The sequence below is a fragment of the Colletotrichum acutatum genome (genome assembly GCF_030867785.1).
Source record: "Colletotrichum acutatum strain CBS 112980 chromosome Unknown BDZ83scaffold_68, whole genome shotgun sequence".
NCBI lineage: Eukaryota > Fungi > Ascomycota > Sordariomycetes > Glomerellales > Glomerellaceae > Colletotrichum > Colletotrichum acutatum.
In genome coordinates, this window is record NW_026849062.1 from 146,511 (window position 1) to 168,661 (window position 22,151).

The following is a 22,151-nucleotide window of genomic DNA, read 5'->3' on the forward strand; positions in this document are numbered from 1 at the left end:
ATTACTCCGTACCGTCTTCACTCTCCGTCCCTACATTGCTCTATACCTTGCCTTGCCTTGCCTTACCTTGCCTCGGACGAGGCACTGGACCACACGGCACCCGTACCGCTCTGCACCACACACCCCCAACGCCCCGGGGAAGCTTGGATCATTCATTCATTGCAACTACCAAATTTGGTCTCTTTTTTCCTAATCCCATCTAACCCCCTTCTCCTCTCTTTCCCTTCCTTCCTCACTCACGAGCTCCCGTCTTCTTTTTGAAGCTTCATCTTCTTCCATTGGCGACGGATCCAGAGCCGCTTCTTGAGTAACATCGGCTACGACCTGTCCGGCAGACAGATACCCCATCTTTGTTGGACACGGCAGAGCCAGAACAGCTGTTACTGCCCACGCTGCTACTCGGACCAGATCGCTATCTCCAACAACAAGATCGACGTTGCTGCAGCTTCTGCCTCTACTCCCGTCGCTCGTTTTCGCTTTGCGCCTACGCCGCACCCCCCCCTTCCGACCATCACGCTCACCCGCATTCACAGCAGGTATGGCCGGCGAATGACTCGACACCAGTCAGATTCAAGATCCAGCGTCGCGCACCAGAGCAGAGGCAACACTAGCCGTGCCTGGGAACTTCAATGAGAACAACGTTCATCAGCGTGTCGATCTACAGAAACAGCTGTATTTGTTGTTCTTTCCACTACCAGAAATCGCCCGCTACGTGCGCGCGTCAGAGTCTGCACACAGCAAAAGACACCTTCGAGCTTCAGACCACGAAGCCAGGCACTGCCGTTGTTGCTGCCGCCGCTTAACTGTGGTGTGCCGCCAAGTGTGCTTGCCTGTGCTATATTGTGCTGTGTTTTCTCGCGTCGTTGCTCACCGTCTCCCCCGCTCCCGCTGGTAATTCTTGCCGGTGCCGAACGGGGGGTTTCTAGAAATCTTGCATCTCACGGCACAAATGGCCGCCGCAACCACCTCTGCCCCGGAAATGGGCACAGTCACAACAACAACAACAACACTGCATCCCAACACAAACCTTGCTGCTGTTGCTCCCATGGGCTCGATACCTAACAACGCCCCAACTCCCTACGATACATCACCAACTCTACCGTCTCCGCATACTCTCTCTACCGGCGCGCCTGGACCCACGCCTGCACCTGTGGGAACCCCTGTACCACCTGCTGCCGGCGGAGCATCAACCTCGGCGGCGGCAGCAGCAGCGGCGGCGGCGGCATCGGCATCACGCAGTGTCAAGAGGCCGCGTCCCGTCAAGTCGTGCACCGAATGTCGCAAGCGCAAGTTGAGATGTGACCGCAACTTGCCATGCTCGCAATGCCAGAAGTCACATCGCAACTGCAAGTATGCCGCCGAACACGACTCGTCAATGCTCTCAGATGGCTCGGACGCCGAGATGGGCGAGGTGCAGCGTCCGCCAAAGCGGAATTGCCTGCCCACAACCGCGGCATCAGGCCCACAGACGGCCGAGTCGTCTTTTGTGCCCTTGCGCAACGGAGAATCAACTGGTCACACTGCTTTGGAGGAACTCACGTCACGATTGGACCGCTTGGAGAAACAATTCATGATTAGGAGCCCTGCAGGCACAGAATTCAGCGGAACTGGTCAGCGTTTGCCGCTATCGCCGGAAACAATTCGTGGGCTGACGGTCAAGAGAGGCGCCCTACGGACTCGATTTTTTGGTCAAAACAGTGTGCGTGTTTTGTTGAACTTGGTAATTGTTCCCAAACCCCTTTCACTCCGAGACTCTTACCCCTAACCCTGCTCTTCCAGTTTGACGAGGCCAAAGATTTCATGGCAAACCAGTCCAAGATTGAGGGTATCCGAGAGACCATGTACGGTCTGCAGATACTACACAAGAGGATTCAAGAGGAGTACCGAAAGTCGTTGTCCCCGATATCCGTCTTTGCCGATTCGGTCATTCCGGTCCAGAAGCGCATGCAGGATATTCTTCCTAAGAAATCGATATGTGACAGGCTACTGGCTTCCTACATCGACACGTCCGAGACTATCTACCGAATGATTCATGTTCCCACTTTCAAAGAACAACACGAATTGTTCTGGGAAGGGAAACTACAGGGGGACACATTTCTTCCTCAGCTTCTGACTGTGCTTTCCATTGGCTCGAGATTTGAGACCAAGTCAAAGGGGCTGGGTCATGAGCGCGTGGAGGGAGTTCACATCCCCACAGCGTGCGCACTGGTCAGGTCGTGGCTCGATGGTCTGAAGGGCAAACAGCTGGTTGATTTGACAACGTTGCAGACCGAGATTCTCCTGGTTCACGCTCAGAGGATGACTACGCCGAGGCCGCAGGATTCGTGGGCGCAACTTGGTTATATCGTACGCATGGCCATGACCATGGGCATGCACCGAGACCCATCGGAATTCGAACCTCGGGTGCCGGTGTTCTTTGGTGAGCTGCGACGGAGGCTGTGGTTTACGATACTGGATATGGATCTGCACCTTTCGCTGGCATGCAACCTGTCCTGCCTTGTACGCGATGGAGACTTCACCTGCCGACCTCCCCGAAACCTTGACGATAGCGATCTGTTCTTTGACATGAAGGAGCTCCCGCCGAGCAAGCCTATCGACCAGCTTACCGACAACCAGATGCAGGTATACGCTGCTATGACGTTGGGAGCTCGGATGCAGGTTGCGCACCTAATCAACCGCGTGGATTCGATTCGGGATTACAGTGAGATTATCGAAGTTGGGACGAAGCTCGATCGGTTCTTGGAGGATATCAACTACTTGTTCCCGCGCCACGGTATACTAAACGAAGTCGAAAAGAGCAAGCAGTGGCGGTCGAGGGTTATTCTCGACATGCATGTCCGACGCCCTCTGCTGGCCCTGTACCGCCCATTCGCGCTCGGTCTGCCGGACGCTCCATCCCAGATATCGAGGGCTTATTTGCGGTCTTCAATGGTTATCATGCGATACCTTGACGAACTGGACCCGCTCCTCAGTCATTTCCAGGATGTCAGCGACATGTATCACATGGTACTGAAGAAGGACATTCTGCAGGCAGCCTTTAGCGTGTGCTTTTACATCAAGGCAGCGACCGAGTCCCATGTCAACGGGAATACATTTGGAATAGCATCTACCGTGGCCATGTCCCCGGATCCGATGGATGATGGGGTCACCTTCAGCACCGAAACATTTGCGCTCTGGTCACCATCTCGCTTGATCAAGACGGTCGAGAAGACGCTCAACCTACTTGTCCGCAACGTTGGTGGCAACGACGTCAAGGATATTGTCGCGCTCGCCGTGGTTCTGGCCTCAGTACAATCCACGACCCAAGAGCAGAAGCTGCAAGACATTCGACGCAGCCTTCAGGGCGTGCTCGACGCCTGTCAGACGGCTACGAATACCAGCCCCGAGAAGATGTCCTTGCCTAAGCCGGCCGACCCGATGGATCCCTACATGCAGACGAGGCCCCCGTTCATGTTTCATGCAAATGCGTCGGCGGCTGCGGTAAGTGACTACGGCGGCTGGGTGCTGTGGGACGGATGGGACTGGGCTGATGCGTGGTCGGCAGACTCCGGATGATTACGCGGACTGGGACTTGGACTACTGGAATCCGATGATACCAGGCCCCTCCTAACATAACATGATGCGGGGTTGAGAATAGGGATAGGATATGATGGAGGGAGACCGGAACACCCCAAAAGTCGCCCGTGCCACGAACACCTTGTGGCTTGGATTCGTTTTGCTGGGATTCTGCGTTGACAAATACACGACAAATACCGCGGCAGCGGTACAAAACTCCCCCCCTTTGCGGGGACATCACGGCGATCCAAGAGGACCCGTCGACCCTTGTCCTTGCTGGACATTCACGACCAATCACATGTCAACCGACAACAACAATAATCACAACTCGACTGCCGGCGAGGATGAGCAGGTCATAATTCCGCAGTTGTTAGTTACTTGTAGCACTTCTGTGAGTAAGAAAGGGATGCGATGCTAGACAATGATGATTATGCAGACATTCTAGTAAGGGGAAGCAAAGAGATGCGAAATGCCCACTGGGCAAGGGAGAGCACACGAGTAGAAACTCTGTAAATACATTACACCGAAGATACCAACAAGCAGCGGAGGAAAACCAAAAAAGGGGCATGGTTGGCATTGCACAACATGCTTATTACTACTACATCAAATACCAAGGAGCCGTTCCGTTGTCAAAGGCAGAATGACATGGACTCTTAAGTCCACCCGACAGCTTCTCTCGCTTACACATCTTGACTGAACTTGATCTTAGTTCGTAATCACAGGAGCACTGCGATTCCAGTCATCCTTTTCAACCGCGTCCACCATGAAACCGGCCACGCTCCGTCTCGTGATCTTGGGCATCCAGCACACCCCGCTGCCCTCGTCGTCGTACACCTTGACCGGCAGGCTCTCGCCCTCGGTCAGCATAGGCGGCCTGACCAAGACCCAATCCACGTCTTTGCCTACCGCGTCGCCGCCGTTGCTGTCGGCCCTGAACAGCGCGTCCACGGCGTTGTGGTCGTCCAGAGTGTGCTTCATGTTGGTGTGGTTAAATAGGGTGCGGAGCGGGAAGATGAGGCTCTTGGAGCTCGCGCCGGCGCCTTGCATGCTGTTGATGACGAGTTTGGGGGCGCGAGGCAGGTTCAGGGTTTTGATGGCTTGTAGGGTGTTTGACACGGAGTCGTGGAGGAGGGCGGGGGGCGTGTTTGGGTCGAGGGCTGAGAAGGGGGAGTCTGTTAGGCGGCGGGGGTTGAGGGTGATTATGATTGCGTCTGGTGCTGTTGGCGTTTGCATCGCGGATAGGAGGTCTTGGAGGGAGAGGGGGGAGCCTTTTAGGAGGGTGAGGTTCTTGTGAGGGGGGAGGGTGGTGGAGGTTGTGGTGGGATCGCGGACGAGGGCTGTGATTGTGTGGTTTCGGGTGAGGGCTTCAGTGAGGACGAGGGTGCCGTTGCGGCCTGTTGCGCCGATGAGGAGGATGTGCATTTTTGATAGGTAGTGGGTTTGGGTCTTGGTGGTTTGATTCAGTTGTGGGTATTGTGAGTTGAGAATAAAAGGTAGACTGTAGTAGCTTTGAGGCTGAGAAGATATGGTGATGATGCTGTTGTTGGTGGTGATGAAAGTCTGGACACATATCTTCATCGCGACTTATACTTGCGCTTTATACATTTCTCAAGAAACTACTTTCGTCTCTAGTCACTAGCTGTCTACTATTGAGACCAGAAATCATTGGAAATCATCTTTTCCGTCCCGGCCGAGATTCTCTGCTTTACTGAGAGAAAGGGGGCTTCTTTCTCAGCGGTGTTCCTCTCTCGCAGATCTATCGGCCGAGAAGGATTCAAGTCCGAAAGGAATGGGGAGGGCTTTGCGCCAGCCCACGTTCGGCGCAGTGAGATTGAATGCGTGGTCTGCTGACCAAATAACCACGCTGACAATTCCCGGAGCCGAAGATGGTGAAGCGGTTCAAGTAGTTGCTCTTGCAACTCGGCCGGGCGTTGGGTGGTCACGTTGGTTTCTCGACCGAGAGAGCGGCGGACGGGGGAAATTGGGACCCGACGCTAAGGTGGTGCTTATGCTTACCTTGCCTTACCTTAGGCAGCGCATGTTCACCTTGGTAAATTTTTGGCAGACGGATTGGTTGTTGATTGGCCTCTTCGCATTCAACTCGCTATTGTTGGCGCTCGTGATTTGGAGGTCCTGATTACGCCTTTAGTTGTGTTGAATACGGAGAGCTGGATGTTTCTGCGATTCTTGGTTATGTTGATTTTACACACGCGCAACTCTCACCCCTCACCCCATCCCCATCTTTACGACACCAAAACCATCATGGTTCTTGAAGCCGAAGTCATTCAATTACTTCAGAGTACGCACGATGTCACGGAATATCAGATTTGGCACTCGTAGATTCGCGGATGCTCGTCCGGATGTCGGAAGTTTATCACGTGTAGTGAAGATGCGATAGGAGCTTGGCAAGCACCTCTTTTTTCGGTGAGCTGTGCTGCGTATGAAGTACAGACTACAGTGTAAAAGACGGTCGGACGTGGGTTGCCAAATCGGGGCCACTCGGCCGAGTTAGGGGCGTGGGTGAAGGGAAGGGAAGGGGGGAATCTGAGTTCTAAGTTTTTTTTTTTCCTTTTGCAAGGGGGGTTTGGTTGACGGGTTATGACGAGAGAAGGGGAGAGGAAAGTATGTATTTGGTGGTGTGCGGTGGTGATGCTTGGACGGTGTGAAGGAGAAGAAGGAATATGAGACGGTTTGTTCACAGTGTTTGGTATAAAGATACGTAACATGTATCCCCCAGGGAAGGTTTTTCGGCGGAGCCGAGAGGTTCGAAGGTGAGATGGAACGATTCAGAGTTTCCCCCCGTGGCCCCCTTCTGGATTGATGAGGGAGGGGCGGCGTGCTGTATGTGTGTGTGAAGTGAGGGGAGCTCGGGGTTCACGTTGACGCCTTTTCTCCGGTTGGGGGTTGTCTTGAGGAGGGATTCGGGAGTGTGAATCTTGTTCATGGAGGGCAGCGACAGGGGGGTGTGTGTGTATACGACTTTATGGGATAGGATGGTTCAGGGCAGGCAAGTCGATCCTATTTTATTTTTATTCTTTCTCGTTTACTCCATAGTTACATAGCGAGAATAGTGCTTACTCGGGGTGGGGGGAACACACATAATCCCCCCTCTCTCTCTTACAAACCGAAGCTTTGTGTGATGAGTGATTTTGGGCCGCAGGGTGAACAATGAGATGGAGAGCAGCGATTCGGCGGCTCGGGTTTGGTGAGGGGGGCGGGACTCGGACGCGGAGAAGGAGGAGCCCGGAGTACGGAGGAAGCTTTACTGGATTGGGTGATTCGTATGGTACTCGGCCGAGTGGCGGGTCCGGTCACCCGGAGGAGGGGGCGCGGCCGTGTGGCTTTCTTGGTGAGATGGCGAGATTGGTTCGTGGAAGCGGGCGCCCTTGGAGGACGATGATGTGTTCTTTTAGCTTAACAATCATGGGAGGGATTAATCTAATGGACTTTTGGGCAGTTGGGCAGGTCGGGATGTGAAGCTGGATGGGTATAAAGGTTCATGGAGTCTCCCCGATATTGCGTTGAGGATACCAAGGCAGGCAAACACCAAGAAATTCTCACCATTGTCGCTGTACAGATTAGCCCACAGCACACAGCTCATAGTCTGCTAGTCACACATCTCACTCTATCTTGTCACACACGTTTACCCTTACCCTCACTCAGGACATCATTCACAATGCCCGCCGCCACAACCTCAACCCACGACAGCCTCGACGGCGTGGCCATCATCGGCGGCGGCATCGCAGGCATGGCCCTCGCCCTCGCCCTCAACGCGCACGCCATCGCCGCCACAATCTACGAGTCCCGCGACGCGGTGCCGCTGCCCCACCACGCCGGCGGCGGCATGATGCTCTGCCCCAACGCCCTGCGCATCCTCGAGTCCCTGGGCGTCTACGAGCCGCTCCTGGAGAAGGCGTACAGCTTTGACTACGTCTACTACAAGGACCGCGACGAGATCACAGTCGACCGGTACCCGCTCGGCGGTCAGGCAGAGTTTGGGTACGATGCCGTGCGGATTTTTCGGCAGGAGTTGATTGAGATTCTTGCGGGGGCGTGTCGGGCGCGCGGAGTGGAGGTGCGGTATGGCAAGAGGTTCGTGAAAGTTGTTGGGGAGGATGACCAAGGAGTGGAGTTTGAGTTCGCGGACGGGGAGAGAAGGAGGGCCGGGTTACTTGTCGGCGCGGACGGGATCCACTCGCGGGTGCGGAGCAGCTATGTCGCGCCGGATGCGCAGCCCGGGTTTGTGGGGCTCGCGGCGCTGACGTACGCGGTGCCGACGGCGCAGCTGCGGGTTCCGGAAGACAAGGAGTACAAGTTCCCCGTCAGCGTGGCGAGCGGTAATGGGGTGTTTGTGCTGGCGCCGCAGGGGCGGGACGGCGGGGAGATGCTGGCGGGGACGCAGGTGCCGTTTGATGCGGAGAAGGCGAGTCTGCCGCGGGAGGCGCTGATGGCGGATAAGGAGGCGCTCAAGGCGAGACTTAGGTTGAATGAGGAGGCGTGGCCGGGCCTGGTGCGGTCTGCGCTCGAGGGGATCCGGGACGAGACGATGAATGTGTGGCCGTTTTTCATGCTGCCTGCGCTGGAGAGGTGGGCTTCGCAGGGTGGTGCGGGACGGGTGTTGGTGTTGGGGGATGCGGCGCATGCGATTCCGCCTACGACGGGGCAGGGGGCTTCGATGGCGTTGGAGGATGCTGCTTCGCTTGCGCTGGTGGTGAAGAGGGTGAGGGAGAGTTCGGGGAAGATTGGGTGGGAGGAGGGCGTTGGGTTCTGGCAGGGGATTCGGAGGGAGAGGCTGGGGCGGTTGGTTGGGTTGACCAAGATGTTGAATAATAAGAGGCTTCCGAGCGATGAGATGGCCAAGTTGCCGCGGGAGGAGGTGTGGTTTGAGGAGGGTGAGGGGCAGATGAGGTGGTTGTATGTGCCTGAGATTGAGCAGCAGGTTGAGGCGTGGGTGAAGGGCAAGTTGCAATGAATTGAGAGGCTTTGAGTTATGAGTTGTGTTGCCTGGTAGAAACAGATAGATTCATCTCAGTCCACCCCAAGTTGACAACACTTGATTCCCCAATGGTATTAGCTGTGCAACACCGGTGTCTCAAGGCTATGTTCATTCAAGAGTCTTATCATGTATTTGGTTCTGGCATTTGATAGACAGAATTGATAGACAGACTAGTAGTTCAAGCTCATGAGACCTGTCTCTTCACAAGTTCACGAGCACGACGAGGTATCAGATGCGAAATCACCGAGTCTGAATCACCTATTCGAGTCAGCATTTCGTTACATTCATTGCTAATTAGTCCCCCCAACGACAGTTAACCACCGCAGTAGTCCGACGACAAGGTTACCAAAAAGGGCTATTACGGAGTACCTACACTAAACCTGGCAAAGAGGGACCAGATTTTACCTCGGCAAGCAACATGATTGGCCATCATCTTTGGGGAAACACAGCTGCAAGGTCTGAAGCTCAAAAGTGCTCGACCATCTCTTAGCGGCCGGGGCCTCGGCATTCTGTGTCTTTGAGACGCAGTTTCCCCGCATCGAAGCTCCCCATAGACCCCAATGATCCCCGTTGTTACATGCCTAGCTGTGGATTTGGGTGGTGTTTTGACGCTGTTTTTGGTCACAAAGTCACAACGGATAGTGCGGAATTTGTGCCGGTAGGCGTAGGTAGGTAGCTCAGGAGTGAGGAAACCTGGGGGTCTGGAGAAGCTCATCCCTATCCGTACCCGTATTCCCGGGGTAAAAAGAAAGTGGTGCTCAAAGAGGGGGAGGCGAAAGCTTGCCAACTTCACCTGTTGTTTTCTTGCAGAGCACATGAAAGCCAGGAGACATCCGTATACCTTATTAATCGTTTCTACATAGCCGGGGGAATATATCACAAGGTCCTACCCCAGAGTATCTATCCAGGTGTCTCACTTTCTCATCCTCTTTCATTGAGATTGGCAACCCCAAATCCTTATTCCCAAACCATCACCAAGTTCAACTAGAAGCCACCTCCAGTATCACAACCATAACACAGGAATAACCAACCCTTACATCCTTCCAGACACACATCACACACATCAAACATCATGGCTCCCAGACAACAACGCCAAAAGGCGCCCTGCTACGTCCTCGGCGTCGGCATGACCAAGTTCATCAAGCCCCGCGGCAAGGTCGACTACACGGAGCTGGGCTTCGAGGCCGGCGTCAAGGCCATGCTCGACGCCCAGATCAACTACGACGACGTCGAGCAGGGCGTCGCCTGCTACTGCTACGGCGACAGCACCTGCGGCCAGCGCGTCTTTTACCAGTTCGGCATGACGGGCATCCCCATCTACAACGTCAACAACAACTGCTCCACGGGCTCCACGGGCCTCGCCATGGCCCGCAGCTTTGTCTCGTCCGGCGCCGCCGACTGCGTGCTCGTCGTTGGCTTCGAGAAGATGATGCCCGGCTCGCTGCAGAGCTTTTTCAATGATCGGGAGAACCCCACGGGTACCACCATCAAGATGATGGCTGAGACGAGGGGTATTACCAACGCACCCGGGGCTGCGCAGATGTTTGGCAACGCAGGGCGGGAGTACATGGAGAAGTATGTTCCCTTTCATATCTCTACAAGCTGCTAGAACGCACACATAGTTAACATCGCGCGCAGATACGGCGCCAAGGCCGAGGACTTTGCGGAAATCGCCCGCATCAACCACGAGCACTCCACAAAGAACCCCTACTCCCAGTTCCAGGACGTCTACACCCAGGAGCAGATCCTCAAGGCCCCCGAGATCTTTGCGCCCCTCACGAAACTGCAGTGCTGCCCGACCTCGGACGGCGGCGCCGCCGCGGTGCTTGTCTCGCAGGCCTTCCTCGACGCGCGGCCCCACCTCAAGGACCAGGCCGTCCTCGTCGCGGGCCAGTGCCTCGCCACCGACGCGCCTTCGCTGTTTTCCCGCTCCGCTATCGATCTCATGGGCTTCGAGATGACGCAGCACGCCGTCAAGGCCGCCATGGGCGAGGCCGGGCTTACTCCCAAAGACGTGCAGGTCGTCGAGCTGCACGACTGCTTTTCGGCCAACGAGATGATTGTGCTCGACTCGCTCGGGTTGGCGGAGCCGGGGAAGGCGCATGAGCTGGTGAGGCGCGGGGATATCACGTACGGAGGGAAGTACGTCGTCAACCCGTCAGGCGGGCTGATTTCCAAGGGTCACCCGCTCGGCGCCACGGGCATCGCGCAGTGCGCCGAGCTGGTCTGGCACCTGCGCGGCTGGGCTAACAACCGCGCCGTGAAGGGTACCAAGGCCGCGCTGCAGCATAACCTGGGCTTGGGCGGCGCCGTGGTCGTGACGGTGTACCGTCGCGCAGACGGCAAAGAGGCTCCGGCGATTGATTCTGCGGCGGTGGGCAAGGCGAACAAGCTGGGGTATAACCCGGCGGTCGAGGCGAAGGGGTTCACGGCGCAGCAGGCGGCGGCTGTGAGGAGTAAGACCAAGAGGAGCGATTGGGCTTTGCAGGATACGGAGGAGAAGGTGGAGGCGCGGTTCTAAGCGGAGATGAGGTTGTCGGGATGTTGGGTCTGTATTAATGAAATTGTGAAAAATTAGTAGCTATGAAATATACGTCGCATCGATTGAAGTCGCTGGCTTCGTCTTATCGTCATCATTGACGTCGTTGATTCTCTGCTCTCCCTTCCTCCCATCTCCAGCTGAGAGATGACTTAAGGGCAGCCCTACGTGCTGTCTGTCTTCTTGACTTCATACGTCAACAGCGTCACCCAGTAACCCTCGCCGCCGTACTTGGTGTCGTCCTGGTAACCGCGGTGAACCTCTTTGAAGCCCAGCCTCCTATACACGTTCAGGCCGGCCGGGAAAGCCAGGATAAAGATGTCGATCCCTGTCTCCTCGGCGAGCCGGATGCCTTCCTCGACGAGGACGGTCGCTATTCCCTTGCCTTTCTGGTCGGGATGAACAGCAAGGTAGTCGAGGCCTGTATTCACACCTTAGCTCAAGAACCGAGAAGTCTCGGAAGGGAAGAGGACGATGCAGTGGGCTCGGGCACGTCCGGGGCCACTCCCGTTCATTCAGGTTGTGACGGATAACTTACTGATATACGGCTTCTCCGCCAGAATCCGCATTTTCTGCGGGACGCAATCATCGATTCCGTCCATATCAATCGGCTCCCACCACGCCGCATCGGAGCGCTCTTTAATCGCCCTCCTCTCCTCTTCGCTCACCGCTGCATCCTCTGCAATCTTGAAGCCGTCCCACGCCGTCGCGTCGCGGTGACCGGCCGGCAGCTCCCAGCGCGCGTAGCCCACGAGCTCGCCTGTTTCGGTGTCGACGGCCTTTTGGTGGCGCAGGGCGGCGGTGTCGCGCAGGAGGTTGTTTGGCATGCGCTTTGTGGCTTCGGCGATGAGGAAGTCGAGGGTTGTGGATTTGGGCCAGAGGAGGTTCCAGTTCGGGTTTGTCCAGAAGGCGGAGATGTTGTTGCGTGCCAGGGCGGGGCTGTCGGCGAGGGTTACAGGTTGGATTTTGTAGGGCGGCATTGTTGACGATGTGTAGTGGGTTTTTTTCTGGTGTTTGAGGCTCGAGATCGGGGAATTTTATTGTGTTGTTGGACTGATGGATTGATTGTCTTGATGCCGGATTGCCAAGGATCGTGGGCTGGTTTATATATCAAGGCTCGAGACGGTGTAGTCCATCAACTTTTGTAAGTCAATGGTGCAAAGGTGCGATGTGGTCTTTTCCTGATAATGACAGGTTTCCTTAATTGCGTGCTTTACTATTATTCATCTGTAAACATGGAGTTGCAGAGGTAGGCTAGCTGGAATGAGCTGTGATAAAGAGTCACTGATTGTTGCGGATGAGTCTCTCGAGAACGCTGATTTGCTGGGTCCCTTTTTTGGCAGGATTCGGCCGTGTATCCCGGTCTTTTCCCGTCAGAGGAGATGTGTTCCCACGGTGCACGGCTTACTGGTCACGAAATCATGTCTTCAGTTCAACGGCAACAACACTTGTCGAGTCTTTTGAAACATTGGTCCTGTTCAACGAATGTTGCCTGGTGTGTCAATAGATATCTCCAAGTCTCAACGTCTGCAACGCTCAAGACCTTAAACGGAGTTACGAAAAGCAGTTTCTTGGGCTCGAATAGCAGGCATGACTCGAATTTTCTCCGTATCGTAGATGCTGATTGCTGATCGGCACAGAACTGCCGAGAAACACATTGAAGATGACGTGTTTACTTCGACCGTACCTGGGTCTTTCCTTTCATCAGCTTCAATTGAGCCATTGGCCGTTCTCTTTCGAGCGTCATTAGGTGAGAGGTAATTGGTGAGTAAACCCTCCACGGCACGAGATCTTGAGCGCGAGGTCAAGTCACAGAGGTGAACCTAAGCTTTTCGCAAAGGATATTCGTGTTGATAGAGCCTTAATTGGTCTCGGCGAAGACGCGGCTTGCAATTAGGAGACATGGGACTGATGTTGTGAGCGTTGTGCTCGCACTCCGGCTTACAAGGCCTCCTTGCACCTGAGGCAACTGCGCGAGTCAGACAGTTGACTGATAAGTCGGGTTTGATGATTACAACATACGACACAGAATCGTAGAATCGTAGAGCGAGAGTCGCTGCAAACATCTACGACTCTATACCCGGAGTTCCAAATTATATTTTGATTCGAGATGGCTGAGAGAGCTTGCATTCATTGACTTTTCTCTCCCACTTCCCCGAGATTACTCTCCGTAATACGGATCGTCGAAACGTTGAGAGAAAATGACTACTAGCCTCGAAGTATAATAGAAAGCTTTGATATTCTAGTGGGGACTAGTTGGAAAACTACCTGAAAGTGAGAAAACGACTGCTCTATTACACGAGTCGTCTGTCAATGTCCGACGGCCTATACACTGTTATCACGAGAAAGAACTCCACAACACCGCCCGCCGGGAAGGACGGCGTCACCGCCCATCCTTGTACCGTGGGCGCAGAATTATATCCGTATGTCCTCGTACAAGAAAATGGGACTAAGAGTAGGGCGCAGTTTGTCGACCTTGAAGCTCAGACCGTGCAGGAAATATGGGAAGAAGGGGGGGGGGGGGAAGGGGATGCACAGGTTGCTATATAACCAAGCAGAGAGGTGCGAACTATTGCACTGGCAATCACTCGTATCTGGACCCCATCCCCTTTGCTTATTCCGTCAGAGCCATTTTATTCAACAACCATGAAGCTGTCTTCGTCCCTCTTGTTCATCGCCCAGATGGCCGGCACCGCCTTCGCCCTGAGCGGCGACGGGGCAAAGTGCCAGCTCAACATTGAGTGCCTCAGTGGATACTGCATGCCTCACACCGGCTCTGAGGAGTACGTTTGCTGGGGCCAGCGCCGCAAGGGAGGTTAGTAGACGACGCCTCGTATGAGGTTAAGGGTGTTCATGACGTGAAGAGTTGCTAATGTCGGCTTTACTGTTGTCTAGACTGGTGCAATGTCAACTACTCCGGAATTGTGTGCAACAGCGGTCTGAAGTGTGTCTCTTACCAAGGTACGTCTTCAAATCACTCTTTATATCCACGAGCCAGGGTTCGGTCTGGCAGTATGGCACTTAGACTGACGTGGTTAATAGGGAGCTGGTTCCTTGGCAAGTGCACTTAATGTCTGCGTTGATAGCTTTGGCGGTTCTCGGTACGCTTCACACAGTTGAGAGACACGGTATCAGTGAACACTCCTATTATCTCGATAGGACTGTTTCTTGTTTTTGTTTCTCCCTTTTCAACTCCCCCCCCTCCCCTGCAATGTTCATAATCATGGATCAATCATGTCGATGTGCGCCATCGCCTCGTGAGCCGCGCACCTGGCTGAGTTCGCGGCCCTTCCAGGTGACAATAGCTCATAGTGGGGTTGGGAGCTTACATGACAAGGATGAGTCTAAGTGGTGATAGATCAATCAATAAAGTAATGAACACCAGCGAGAAAGCGCCGTCATCTTTTTGATCCAATGCTTAGCTCGAAAAAGCGTTTATCTCAGAGTATACTACGGCAAGAAGATGCATCAAATGGCTTGCCTAATCATGAAGTGCGGAAGTCATGACCCGCAGTGAAGAGGTTCAAATATAAACGATGAAAGGAGGAGTATCTTAGGCAACACATGCTTTGAAATGGTATTATAATATGAGACACCGCTATATCCAACACTATCTTTGCCTCCTAGCTTCACCGGCCTCCTTGCCCAACTTCTCCAACGCCTCCTCGTACTTCTGCACTCTCTCCTCCTCGAACCCGCCGCTGTCGGGGTCTCCGATACGCAGACGATCAACCTTTTCCGCGCGACGGATCCCGCTGCTCGGCTTGGCGATCTTGCCCCAGAACCAACCACTCTCGCCGTCCTCGACCAAGGTCCAGGCGGCACCGGCGCGGCCGGCACGCGCAGTACGGCCGACGCGGTGGACGTAGCCGGCGGCACTAGCGGGAAGGTCGTAGTTGATGACGTTGTCGAGGAGGGGCAGGTCGATACCGCGGGCGACGAGGTCGGAGGCGACGAGGAGACGGAGGCGGCGGGCAGCGAAGGCGCGGAGGGCGCGGCGGCGATCCGAGGTCTTTTGGGTTGAGGTGAGGGTTGCGATGGACGAGGTCAGAGAAGGGTGGAGGAGGGAGATGAGGCGGGAGAGGCGGAGTGCGGATTCGTTTGATTTGGTGAAGATGAGGGCTGTTGTTGTGAAGGGTTTTGTGGAAGACTTGGAGGTGGTGGCAGCGGCGGCTGTTGAGCTGGCGTCCGAGGAGCTGTCCGAGTCCGAGTCGGAATCTGAGTCTGAGGAGGAATCGGAGTCGGAGCTGGAGTCTGATGAAGATGTGGCGTCGTCTTCAGCGGGCGACTCGGAAATCGTCTTGGACGTGGTCTCGGACATGAGGTGGCCGTCAAGAAGGAGGTCGATGAGGTAGAGCGGCTTGAGATTCGCGTCGTGTACTCTGATGGCCGACTCCTTGAGCAGAGTGGGCAGGGTATGCTCGGCAATAGATGCCGTGCTGTCGGCTTGTTCGCCTTCCAAGACGATGAGCTGCGGCCTACGGAGTTGTAGCCCACTCAGCAAGCTAAGGTCTCGCGTCAGGGTGGCACTGAGGACGACCTTGCGCACGCCGCTCAGATTTGAGTCGGGAAAGTCGCGAGCGCTGAATTTGTTGGTGCTGAGCTTGGGCATGACGGTATCTAGCCAGCCTTGGAAACTCTGAGCGAGAAGCTTGTCGGCTTCGTCTACAACCATCCAGCGGACGTAGTCTAATGAGAAGCCAGGGGTCAGGTTGATGTGCTCGACGAGCCTTCCGGGGGTGCAGATTAGGACGTCGACCTTGGATGTGTAATCGACAATGTGATCCGGGAGAGATCCGGCGGTCGGCTTCGTTACTGCTGCGTCTTCATCTTCCGCTGCGGTGTCCTCAACATCCTTCCATGCCTCCAATTCCCTTTGGTGTGCGACACGATACGCTTCAGGGTCGTACTTCTCTCCCTTTTCAATGAGACTGGTTTGCTCATGCTTCAACTGCTGACTGCCAATGGAGATGCCGATGCGCACTCTCTTCTGCTCGCGGCCATCGAACGCGCTGGCGCAAAGCTCGAATACCTCCTGGGCCTGCTTGACCAACTCACGCGTCGGCAGAACGACCAAAGCCCGCAGCCTCGTCACGGCGCCTTGGCTGATGTCGCGCACGATGGGCAAGGCGTATGCCAGCGTCTTACCGGAACCAGTGGCTGCGGCAACGAGGACATCGCCCTGGCGATGCTTGCACGACGGCAGAAGCAAGGGGAGAGCGGCCGTCTGAACGGCAAAAGCGTCCTTGAACCCCTTTGACTCGAGAATCTGTGCTGCTTTCGGGTTGATGCCAATGTCTGCAAAGGATGTCCGTGTGTCGGGAGCTACGCGGATCGGGGCGGCGAGCCATGGTGGCAGCGTCTCGTAAGAGGGTTTCGAGGTATCGAGAGCGGTCGGTTCGGGTTGTGGAAGGGGCACCAAGTCGTATTCTTCTTCCTTCTCCTCTTCCTCGTCCACGTCCATCTTGTCCGCAGCTTCATTCTTGGCAATCAGTTCTGCTGACTTTTTCAAGTATTTTGTAGCCTTGGCCAGGACGTCCTTGTGTCGTCTGTCGACGGCGTCATCCTCTGCGTCCTCCTGTTCGCGGTCCTTCTTCTTCTTTTTTCTATCCTTCTTTTCCTTGGCATCCTCCCCTTCGACAGTCTCGACCTCAGATTCGCGCTTCTTCTTTTGCTTCTTTTCCAACTTGGTGTCCTTTGACTCCGATTTCTCAGACTTGTTCGGTGACGTCTCTTCTTCGTCTGATGCAGCACCAGTTTCCGATTTTCTTGACTTCTTCTTCTTGACCGGGGTATCTACGGCATCGAGGGGCTCTTCATGTTTGCGCTTCGTCGCCGGGGACAGTACATCAGATTCTGCCGGTGCTGCACTCAAAATTGAGGTGCGAGGTTTCTTGGACGGTACGAATCGTGCATACGGAACGGCCGCGGTGGTACCTTCGGTCACGACTGGCTCGCTAGCTGGTATCGCGGATGGTTCTGGAGCTGGGGGAGGAGGCGGCGGCGAAGGTTCGACGGGCGCCTGGGCCTCTTTCTTCTTGGATGGGACGTAGCGAGCGTACATGGTGTCAATTGGGCTCTCGCGAACCTTGTAGAGTCGTTGCGAACGTTGCGCAAACCTCCGTTTTTCGCAGCGAGGCTTGACATACAAAAGTTGGAGGGGCACCTGTCGCATCGTCCCAAAAAAAAGTTGGATGGCCTTCCTTATCGCAATTCTGCCAGGTTCTACCGCTTGCCTTATCTTCCTTATCGGACCACCATGCCGCAGCTCCCCCCTTAGCTTCAGTCGCGTACCCTCCAGGTTCTTGCGCAAGGTGCCTAGCTGAGCAAGACCTTGAGGAACACGCCTCTTCGTCAACTTCACTTTGCGACTACAAATCTTGTCCTGCGAGTTCACGCTTGACAACCTGCAATGCTTCATCATCATTTCTCTAGGTGACCACCGCTCGCGCCGAGCACACAGACAACATGGCTCGAACATACAATATCGCTATGGCTAGCGACTTCTTCTTCCCGCAGCCAGGAGGAGTCGAAAGTCACATTTACCAGCTATCCACGAAGCTCATCGATCGAGGCCACAAAGTCATCATCATTACCCACGCTTATAAGGGTCGCACCGGTATTCGAAACCTGACAAACGGCCTGCGAGTCTACCACATCCCCTTCCTCGTCGTATTCCGATCGGCTAGTTTCCCAACCGTCTTTTCAGCCTTTCCCATCATTCGCAATATCCTCATCCGGGAACAGATCGAAATCGTCCACGGCCATGCGAGTTTGAGCACCTTTTGCCATGAAGCTATTCTACATGCGAGAACCATGGGTCTACGGACCGTCTTTACGGACCATTCGCTTTTTGGATTCGCCGATGCTAGCAGCATCTTGACAAACAAGATTCTCAAGTTTTCCCTGAGTGACGTGGACCACGTTATTTGTGTTAGCCATACCTGGTACGTTGCGTCGCGCCTTGACTCTCATCGCAGGGGCAAAACTGATTGGAATCGTAGCAAGGAAAATACCGTTCTCCGAGCATCTCTGGATCCCCTCATGGTTTCAGTCATACCTAACGCCGTCGTGTCTGAAAACTTCCGTCCACTCGATTACCCCCCTACCGATGCCAATAATGCATTTGGTCAAAATCCACCTCCCGCGCATCACCTGGGACCGAACGATGTAGTCACAATCGTCGTGATATCTCGTCTCTTCTATAACAAGGGAACGGATCTCTTAACGGCTGCGATCCCTCGCATCCTCGAGAACCACCCGAACACGAGGTTCATCATTGCAGGCTCAGGGCCCAAGGCCATTGACCTCGAACAAATGATTGAACAAAACGTCTTGCAAGATCGGGTAGAAATGTTGGGACCTATTCGGCATGAAGAAGTACGCGACGTCATGGTTCGCGGCCACATCTACCTCCATCCTAGTTTGACGGAAGCCTTTGGCACTGTCATTGTAGAAGCAGCCAGTTGCGGGCTGTACGTGGTATGCACTCAGGTCGGTGGTATTCCTGAGGTCTTGCCGTCGCACATGACTGTCTTCGCCAAGCCAGAAGAAGACGATTTGGTCGCCGCAACTGGAAGGGCTATTGCTGCACTGCGAGCAAACAAGATTCGAACGGAACGTTTCCATGAGCAAGTCCAGAAGATGTACTCATGGACAAATGTTGCTGAACGCACCGAGCGCGTGTACCAGGGAATTACAGGCGAGCTCAGCGAAGCCGAGTTCTATGGCTATGACGCTGCCAATTCCTCGACGTTCGGTAACAGTCGAGTGCGGTCTTTCGCCCTCATTGACCGACTCAAGCGATACTACGGCTGTGGTATCTGGGCTGGCAAGCTGTTTTGCCTCTGCGTCATTGTCGACTACTTGCTATACCTTTTCTTGGAACTTTGGTTCCCGCGAGAGGAAATCGATGTTTGTCCCGAATGGCCACGAAAGGTTCCTCAAGATGCAGAAGACTCTAAGGAAGACTGAGCATGGTCCTGGTATTCGACTCGTATGACTGGCCATACTGCTCCGGGAAAAGGTTGTTCGGCTGTTCAACAACCAAGAGACGCACGATCTGGAACAAGATTCGAATCTAATTGAATAATACTAGGCATACGAAAAGCGACGCTGCCGACCATTGGTTAGCGGCGTGGACCGGCGATGGCCGGCGGAAATCAACGGACATTGAAAATTGGTTCAGATTCTCCGCACTCCACGCTACCCCGAGTCAGCCCATCGAGTCTTCCAGATCCGCAACGAATTGCTTCCAACGGGAGAGATCCTCCAATGGTAGCAGCCTGAAAGGAAATCAGCATGGAGTAGGGGTCTCGGCGCGCCGGATGGGTCTCCGTAGACACGACCCGGAGAGCCCCGACGAAAGGACGGGATTGGTTGGCATTCACGATGTGCTCAAGACCATAGCACAGGAACCATCTTCAACGGTCTGGGTCGGCGTGAGCTGCCTGTTCCGGTCAGGCGCCCGGGTGGGCCATGCGACCCCATTGAGCCATCTGAACCCCCACCACGCGCGCATCTCGACCATCTCACATGCACAGCGACACAAGACAAAATCCAGCGATTTCCGCTCCTCGTTTGCGAATGCTGGTCGTAACCACCAGTGGTACACATTATTTGCTTATTATATCCTAGCCACAGTCGGCCTGTCAAATCATCAACAGAGCGATCGTCAAGTTTTCAACTTCACAAGACCCCGCGCATCCACTTGCCCGCCATGGCCGCCGCACAGGACCTCCCCATGGATCTCCCCATAATCGATCTCGACGTTTTCCTTAACGAGCCCCGCGACTCCGCTGCAGTCCGCGATGAGTGCGAAAAGGCCGCCACTGCCCTTATCACCTATGGCGCGCTCGTGCTGCACGACTCCCGAGTCGCCGAATCCGACAACACTACTTTCCTCGACTTGCTTGAGGACTACTTTGCCCAGCCTACCGAAGAGCTCAAGAAGGATGAGCGTCCAGAGCTAAGCTACCAGATCGGCGTCACTCTTGAGGATACGGAGAAGCCAAAATGTGCAGTAGATGAGCCCTGCCTGAAGGTCATCCAGCGCCTGGCGGAAACCGAGCGCCCTCTCGACATCACAGCCCACGATCCCGACCCAAAGTGCCGCTTCTTCTGGCGCATGGCTGAGAACCCCCCGTACGAGACCGAGTTCCCCGGGCTCAACGCCCCTAATGTCGTCCCCGAAGCCCCGCACATCCGTGAGCGCTGGCCTCCTGCCATGGACAGGTGGGGAACCTCAATGAAGCAGGCTGTTACGGGCCTGGCAGAAATGGCGGCGGTCGGCTTGGGTCTCCCTGCCGACGCTTTCAGCTCTGCCGGCAAGTACGGACCTCACCTTCTGGCACCAACGGCTTCCGACTTGGTCAAGTACGGCAAGCAGGACACCATTCTAGCCGGTTTCCACACAGACCTGAACTTCCTGACCATTCACGGCCGTTCTCGGTATCCAGGCTTGCACATCTGGGCGCGCAACACGGGAAAGAAGATTGCCGTGAAGATTCCCGAGGGCAACTATTTGCTCGTCCAAGCCGGAAAGCAATTGGAGCATCTGACGGGCGGGCTCATCAAGGCAGGCTTCCACGAGGTTGTGGTGAATGAAAAGACACTGGCCGTGATTGAGCGCCGCAAAGCCGAGCTCCCCGACCGCCCACTCGTGCGCATCTCATCCACGTTCTTCTGGCACTTGTCATCGGACCACGATCTCACTCCTATCCCTCAGCTGTCGGAGCAGGCGCAAAAGGTTAGGGCGGAGCAATTCAATCTGGGCAGGGATGAGGGCGAAGAGGTTACGTATGCGCCCATGAAGGTGGGACAGCAGGTGCAAGAGTAAGTCATACGGTCGGTCACTTGGGTGTGTTTTCGGATTGATGCTGACAAATCATGATAGGGAACTCAAGCACATTGCTCTGATGACATGACGAGAAACGAGATTCGCTGTATTATGATAGTACTATTAATGACAAAACTCCCATAGCGTGGTATGCTTTTTTTTAAGCCTTGTAGAAGTCCTCGCCCACGGCGACATCCACTTTTTCCTTTGCAACTCTGTCAACTGCAGTCTTGGGGTCTTCGTCGCCGTCCAGCAAGTCAACCCACGATGTCGTGAAGGTGTCATTCTCCGCAATAAGCGCGGCAACCTCGGCAACGGTCTGTCGACTGGACGTGCCCTTTGCCTCCTTTGTCTTTCCAAACTCAATCTTGCCGGCCGGTTCCTCGGTCAGCAGACCGGGCCTCAGACTAATACCGGCAAAGCCATCTGTCCTCTTTTTAGATTCCTGCCAGAGGGCCTCGTCGGCGGCGATTTTGGCGAGGGAGTAGTTATAGAGCTTCTTGTTACCGTCGAGGGCGTCCTGCCAGGCTTTATCAGACCACCATGTGGGCTTCGTCTTGCGGGAGCTCAGGTAGGAGACGAGGATGAATTTCTTGACAGAGGGGGTGGCGACGGCGGCGTTGATGAAGTGGATGGCGGCGTCGCGGTCGATTGTGAAGGTGCGGGAGGGGTCGCCTTTGCCGCCTGCGCCGGCGGACCAGAAGATTGTGTCTGGTTTGACTTCGTCTAGGATTGCTTGGGCTTTTTGTTGGGAGGTTACGTCTTCGATGCTGCGGACGAGGACGTTGAGTTTGCCGCTGCCTGTGGTGGGGGCTAGCTTTTCGATGGCGGGGACTTGGTCTTGTGCGCGGATGATTGAGGTTACGGTCCAGGACTTTTTGAGGAGGATTGGGGTTAGGTGTTGGGAGACTTTGCCGTGGCCGCCGAGGATGAGAACGTGTTTGCTCATGATGGGCTGTGTGTTGTTGTTTCTGGTTAGAGAGTACGTGGAGCTGTTGCTTGAGCAAGATGAAATATGTCGTGGTCTCGTATGGTATGTTGGTGTGGTACAGAAGTGTGTATTTGAGACAGGCAGACGGCTGATTCAAATAGTGGTCACATTAGGTATACGGAAGACGAGACCGCGGGGCTTTGAAATCAACCTGGATGGCTTCCCCGCTCGGCCCCATCAAAAGCACGGCGTTAAGGGCCGTGGATGACTTGATTCGGATGCGGGCGGACTG

At 54.9% G+C, this 22,151-nt stretch overlaps 10 protein-coding genes across 10 annotated transcripts; 6 read left to right on the top strand and 4 right to left on the bottom strand.

The window, feature by feature from the left end:
• Positions 1 to 1,045: 1,045 nt before the first annotated feature.
• BDZ83DRAFT_581378 (fungal-specific transcription factor domain-containing protein) lies at positions 1,046 to 3,555 on the top strand (the record flags this gene model as incomplete). The annotated part of the gene is made up of 2 exons (XM_060505451.1): positions 1,046 to 1,720; positions 1,780 to 3,555. The coding sequence occupies 2 exons, from the start codon at positions 1,046 to 1,048 to the stop codon at positions 3,553 to 3,555; spliced, it is 2,451 nt and encodes an 816-aa protein (XP_060363272.1).
• A 687-nt stretch (positions 3,556 to 4,242) lies between these two features.
• BDZ83DRAFT_742221 (uncharacterized protein) lies at positions 4,243 to 5,026 on the bottom strand. The gene has a single exon (XM_060513105.1). It carries the CDS (start codon positions 4,975 to 4,977, stop codon positions 4,261 to 4,263), a length of 717 nt encoding a protein of 238 aa, XP_060363273.1. The 5' UTR covers positions 4,978 to 5,026; the 3' UTR covers positions 4,243 to 4,260.
• A 2,205-nt stretch (positions 5,027 to 7,231) lies between these two features.
• BDZ83DRAFT_720857 (uncharacterized protein) lies at positions 7,232 to 8,527 on the top strand (the record flags this gene model as incomplete). Its single annotated transcript, XM_060512314.1, has 2 exons — positions 7,232 to 8,301; positions 8,341 to 8,527. The coding sequence occupies 2 exons, from the start codon at positions 7,232 to 7,234 to the stop codon at positions 8,525 to 8,527; spliced, it is 1,257 nt and encodes a 418-aa protein (XP_060363274.1).
• Positions 8,528 to 9,623: 1,096 nt separating this feature from the next.
• BDZ83DRAFT_581288 (nonspecific lipid-transfer protein) lies at positions 9,624 to 11,072 on the top strand (the record flags this gene model as incomplete). Its single annotated transcript, XM_060505441.1, has 2 exons — positions 9,624 to 10,126; positions 10,190 to 11,072. 2 exons carry the CDS (start codon positions 9,624 to 9,626, stop codon positions 11,070 to 11,072), a joined length of 1,386 nt encoding a protein of 461 aa, XP_060363275.1.
• A 182-nt stretch (positions 11,073 to 11,254) lies between these two features.
• Positions 11,255 to 12,070, bottom strand: BDZ83DRAFT_720859 (acetyltransferase; the record flags this gene model as incomplete). The annotated part of the gene is made up of 2 exons (XM_060512315.1): positions 11,255 to 11,511; positions 11,629 to 12,070. The coding sequence occupies 2 exons, from the start codon at positions 12,068 to 12,070 to the stop codon at positions 11,255 to 11,257; spliced, it is 699 nt and encodes a 232-aa protein (XP_060363276.1).
• A 1,534-nt stretch (positions 12,071 to 13,604) lies between these two features.
• BDZ83DRAFT_626919 (uncharacterized protein) lies at positions 13,605 to 14,444 on the top strand. The gene is made up of 3 exons (XM_060508597.1): positions 13,605 to 13,905; positions 13,986 to 14,051; positions 14,133 to 14,444. Exons 1-3 carry the CDS (start codon positions 13,737 to 13,739, stop codon positions 14,159 to 14,161), a joined length of 264 nt encoding a protein of 87 aa, XP_060363277.1. The 5' UTR covers positions 13,605 to 13,736; the 3' UTR covers positions 14,162 to 14,444.
• Positions 14,445 to 14,507: 63 nt separating this feature from the next.
• On the bottom strand, positions 14,508 to 17,231 carry BDZ83DRAFT_626920 (P-loop containing nucleoside triphosphate hydrolase protein). Its single transcript, XM_060508598.1, has one exon. The coding sequence runs from the start codon at positions 17,152 to 17,154 to the stop codon at positions 14,701 to 14,703; it is 2,454 nt and encodes an 817-aa protein (XP_060363278.1). The 5' UTR covers positions 17,155 to 17,231; the 3' UTR covers positions 14,508 to 14,700.
• A 327-nt stretch (positions 17,232 to 17,558) lies between these two features.
• On the top strand, positions 17,559 to 19,064 carry BDZ83DRAFT_753728 (uncharacterized protein; the record flags this gene model as incomplete). The annotated part of the gene is made up of 2 exons (XM_060514385.1): positions 17,559 to 18,037; positions 18,095 to 19,064. 2 exons carry the CDS (start codon positions 17,559 to 17,561, stop codon positions 19,062 to 19,064), a joined length of 1,449 nt encoding a protein of 482 aa, XP_060363279.1.
• A 769-nt stretch (positions 19,065 to 19,833) lies between these two features.
• Positions 19,834 to 21,016, top strand: BDZ83DRAFT_581320 (uncharacterized protein; the record flags this gene model as incomplete). Its single annotated transcript, XM_060505445.1, has 2 exons — positions 19,834 to 20,924; positions 20,986 to 21,016. The coding sequence occupies 2 exons, from the start codon at positions 19,834 to 19,836 to the stop codon at positions 21,014 to 21,016; spliced, it is 1,122 nt and encodes a 373-aa protein (XP_060363280.1).
• Positions 21,017 to 21,088: 72 nt separating this feature from the next.
• Positions 21,089 to 21,877, bottom strand: BDZ83DRAFT_581364 (NAD dependent epimerase/dehydratase; the record flags this gene model as incomplete). Its single annotated transcript, XM_060505450.1, has 1 exon — positions 21,089 to 21,877. The coding sequence occupies one exon, from the start codon at positions 21,875 to 21,877 to the stop codon at positions 21,089 to 21,091; it is 789 nt and encodes a 262-aa protein (XP_060363281.1).
• Between the last annotated feature and the right edge of the window lie 274 nt (positions 21,878 to 22,151).

Excerpts from the sequence above, each read along its gene's own strand:
- BDZ83DRAFT_742221 (XM_060513105.1), bottom strand. The coding sequence starts at position 4,977 with ATGCACATCCTCCTCATCGGCGCAACAGGCCGCAACGGCACCCTCGTC.
- BDZ83DRAFT_626919 (XM_060508597.1), top strand. The coding sequence starts at position 13,737 with ATGAAGCTGTCTTCGTCCCTCTTGTTCATCGCCCAGATGGCCGGCACC. Across the intron at positions 13,906-13,985 it reads GGGCCAGCGCCGCAAGGGAG|ACTGGTGCAATGTCAACTAC; the intron begins GTTAGTAGACGA and ends ACTGTTGTCTAG. Across the intron at positions 14,052-14,132 it reads GAAGTGTGTCTCTTACCAAG|GGAGCTGGTTCCTTGGCAAG; the intron begins GTACGTCTTCAA and ends CGTGGTTAATAG.
- BDZ83DRAFT_626920 (XM_060508598.1), bottom strand. The coding sequence starts at position 17,154 with ATGTACGCTCGCTACGTCCCATCCAAGAAGAAAGAGGCCCAGGCGCCC.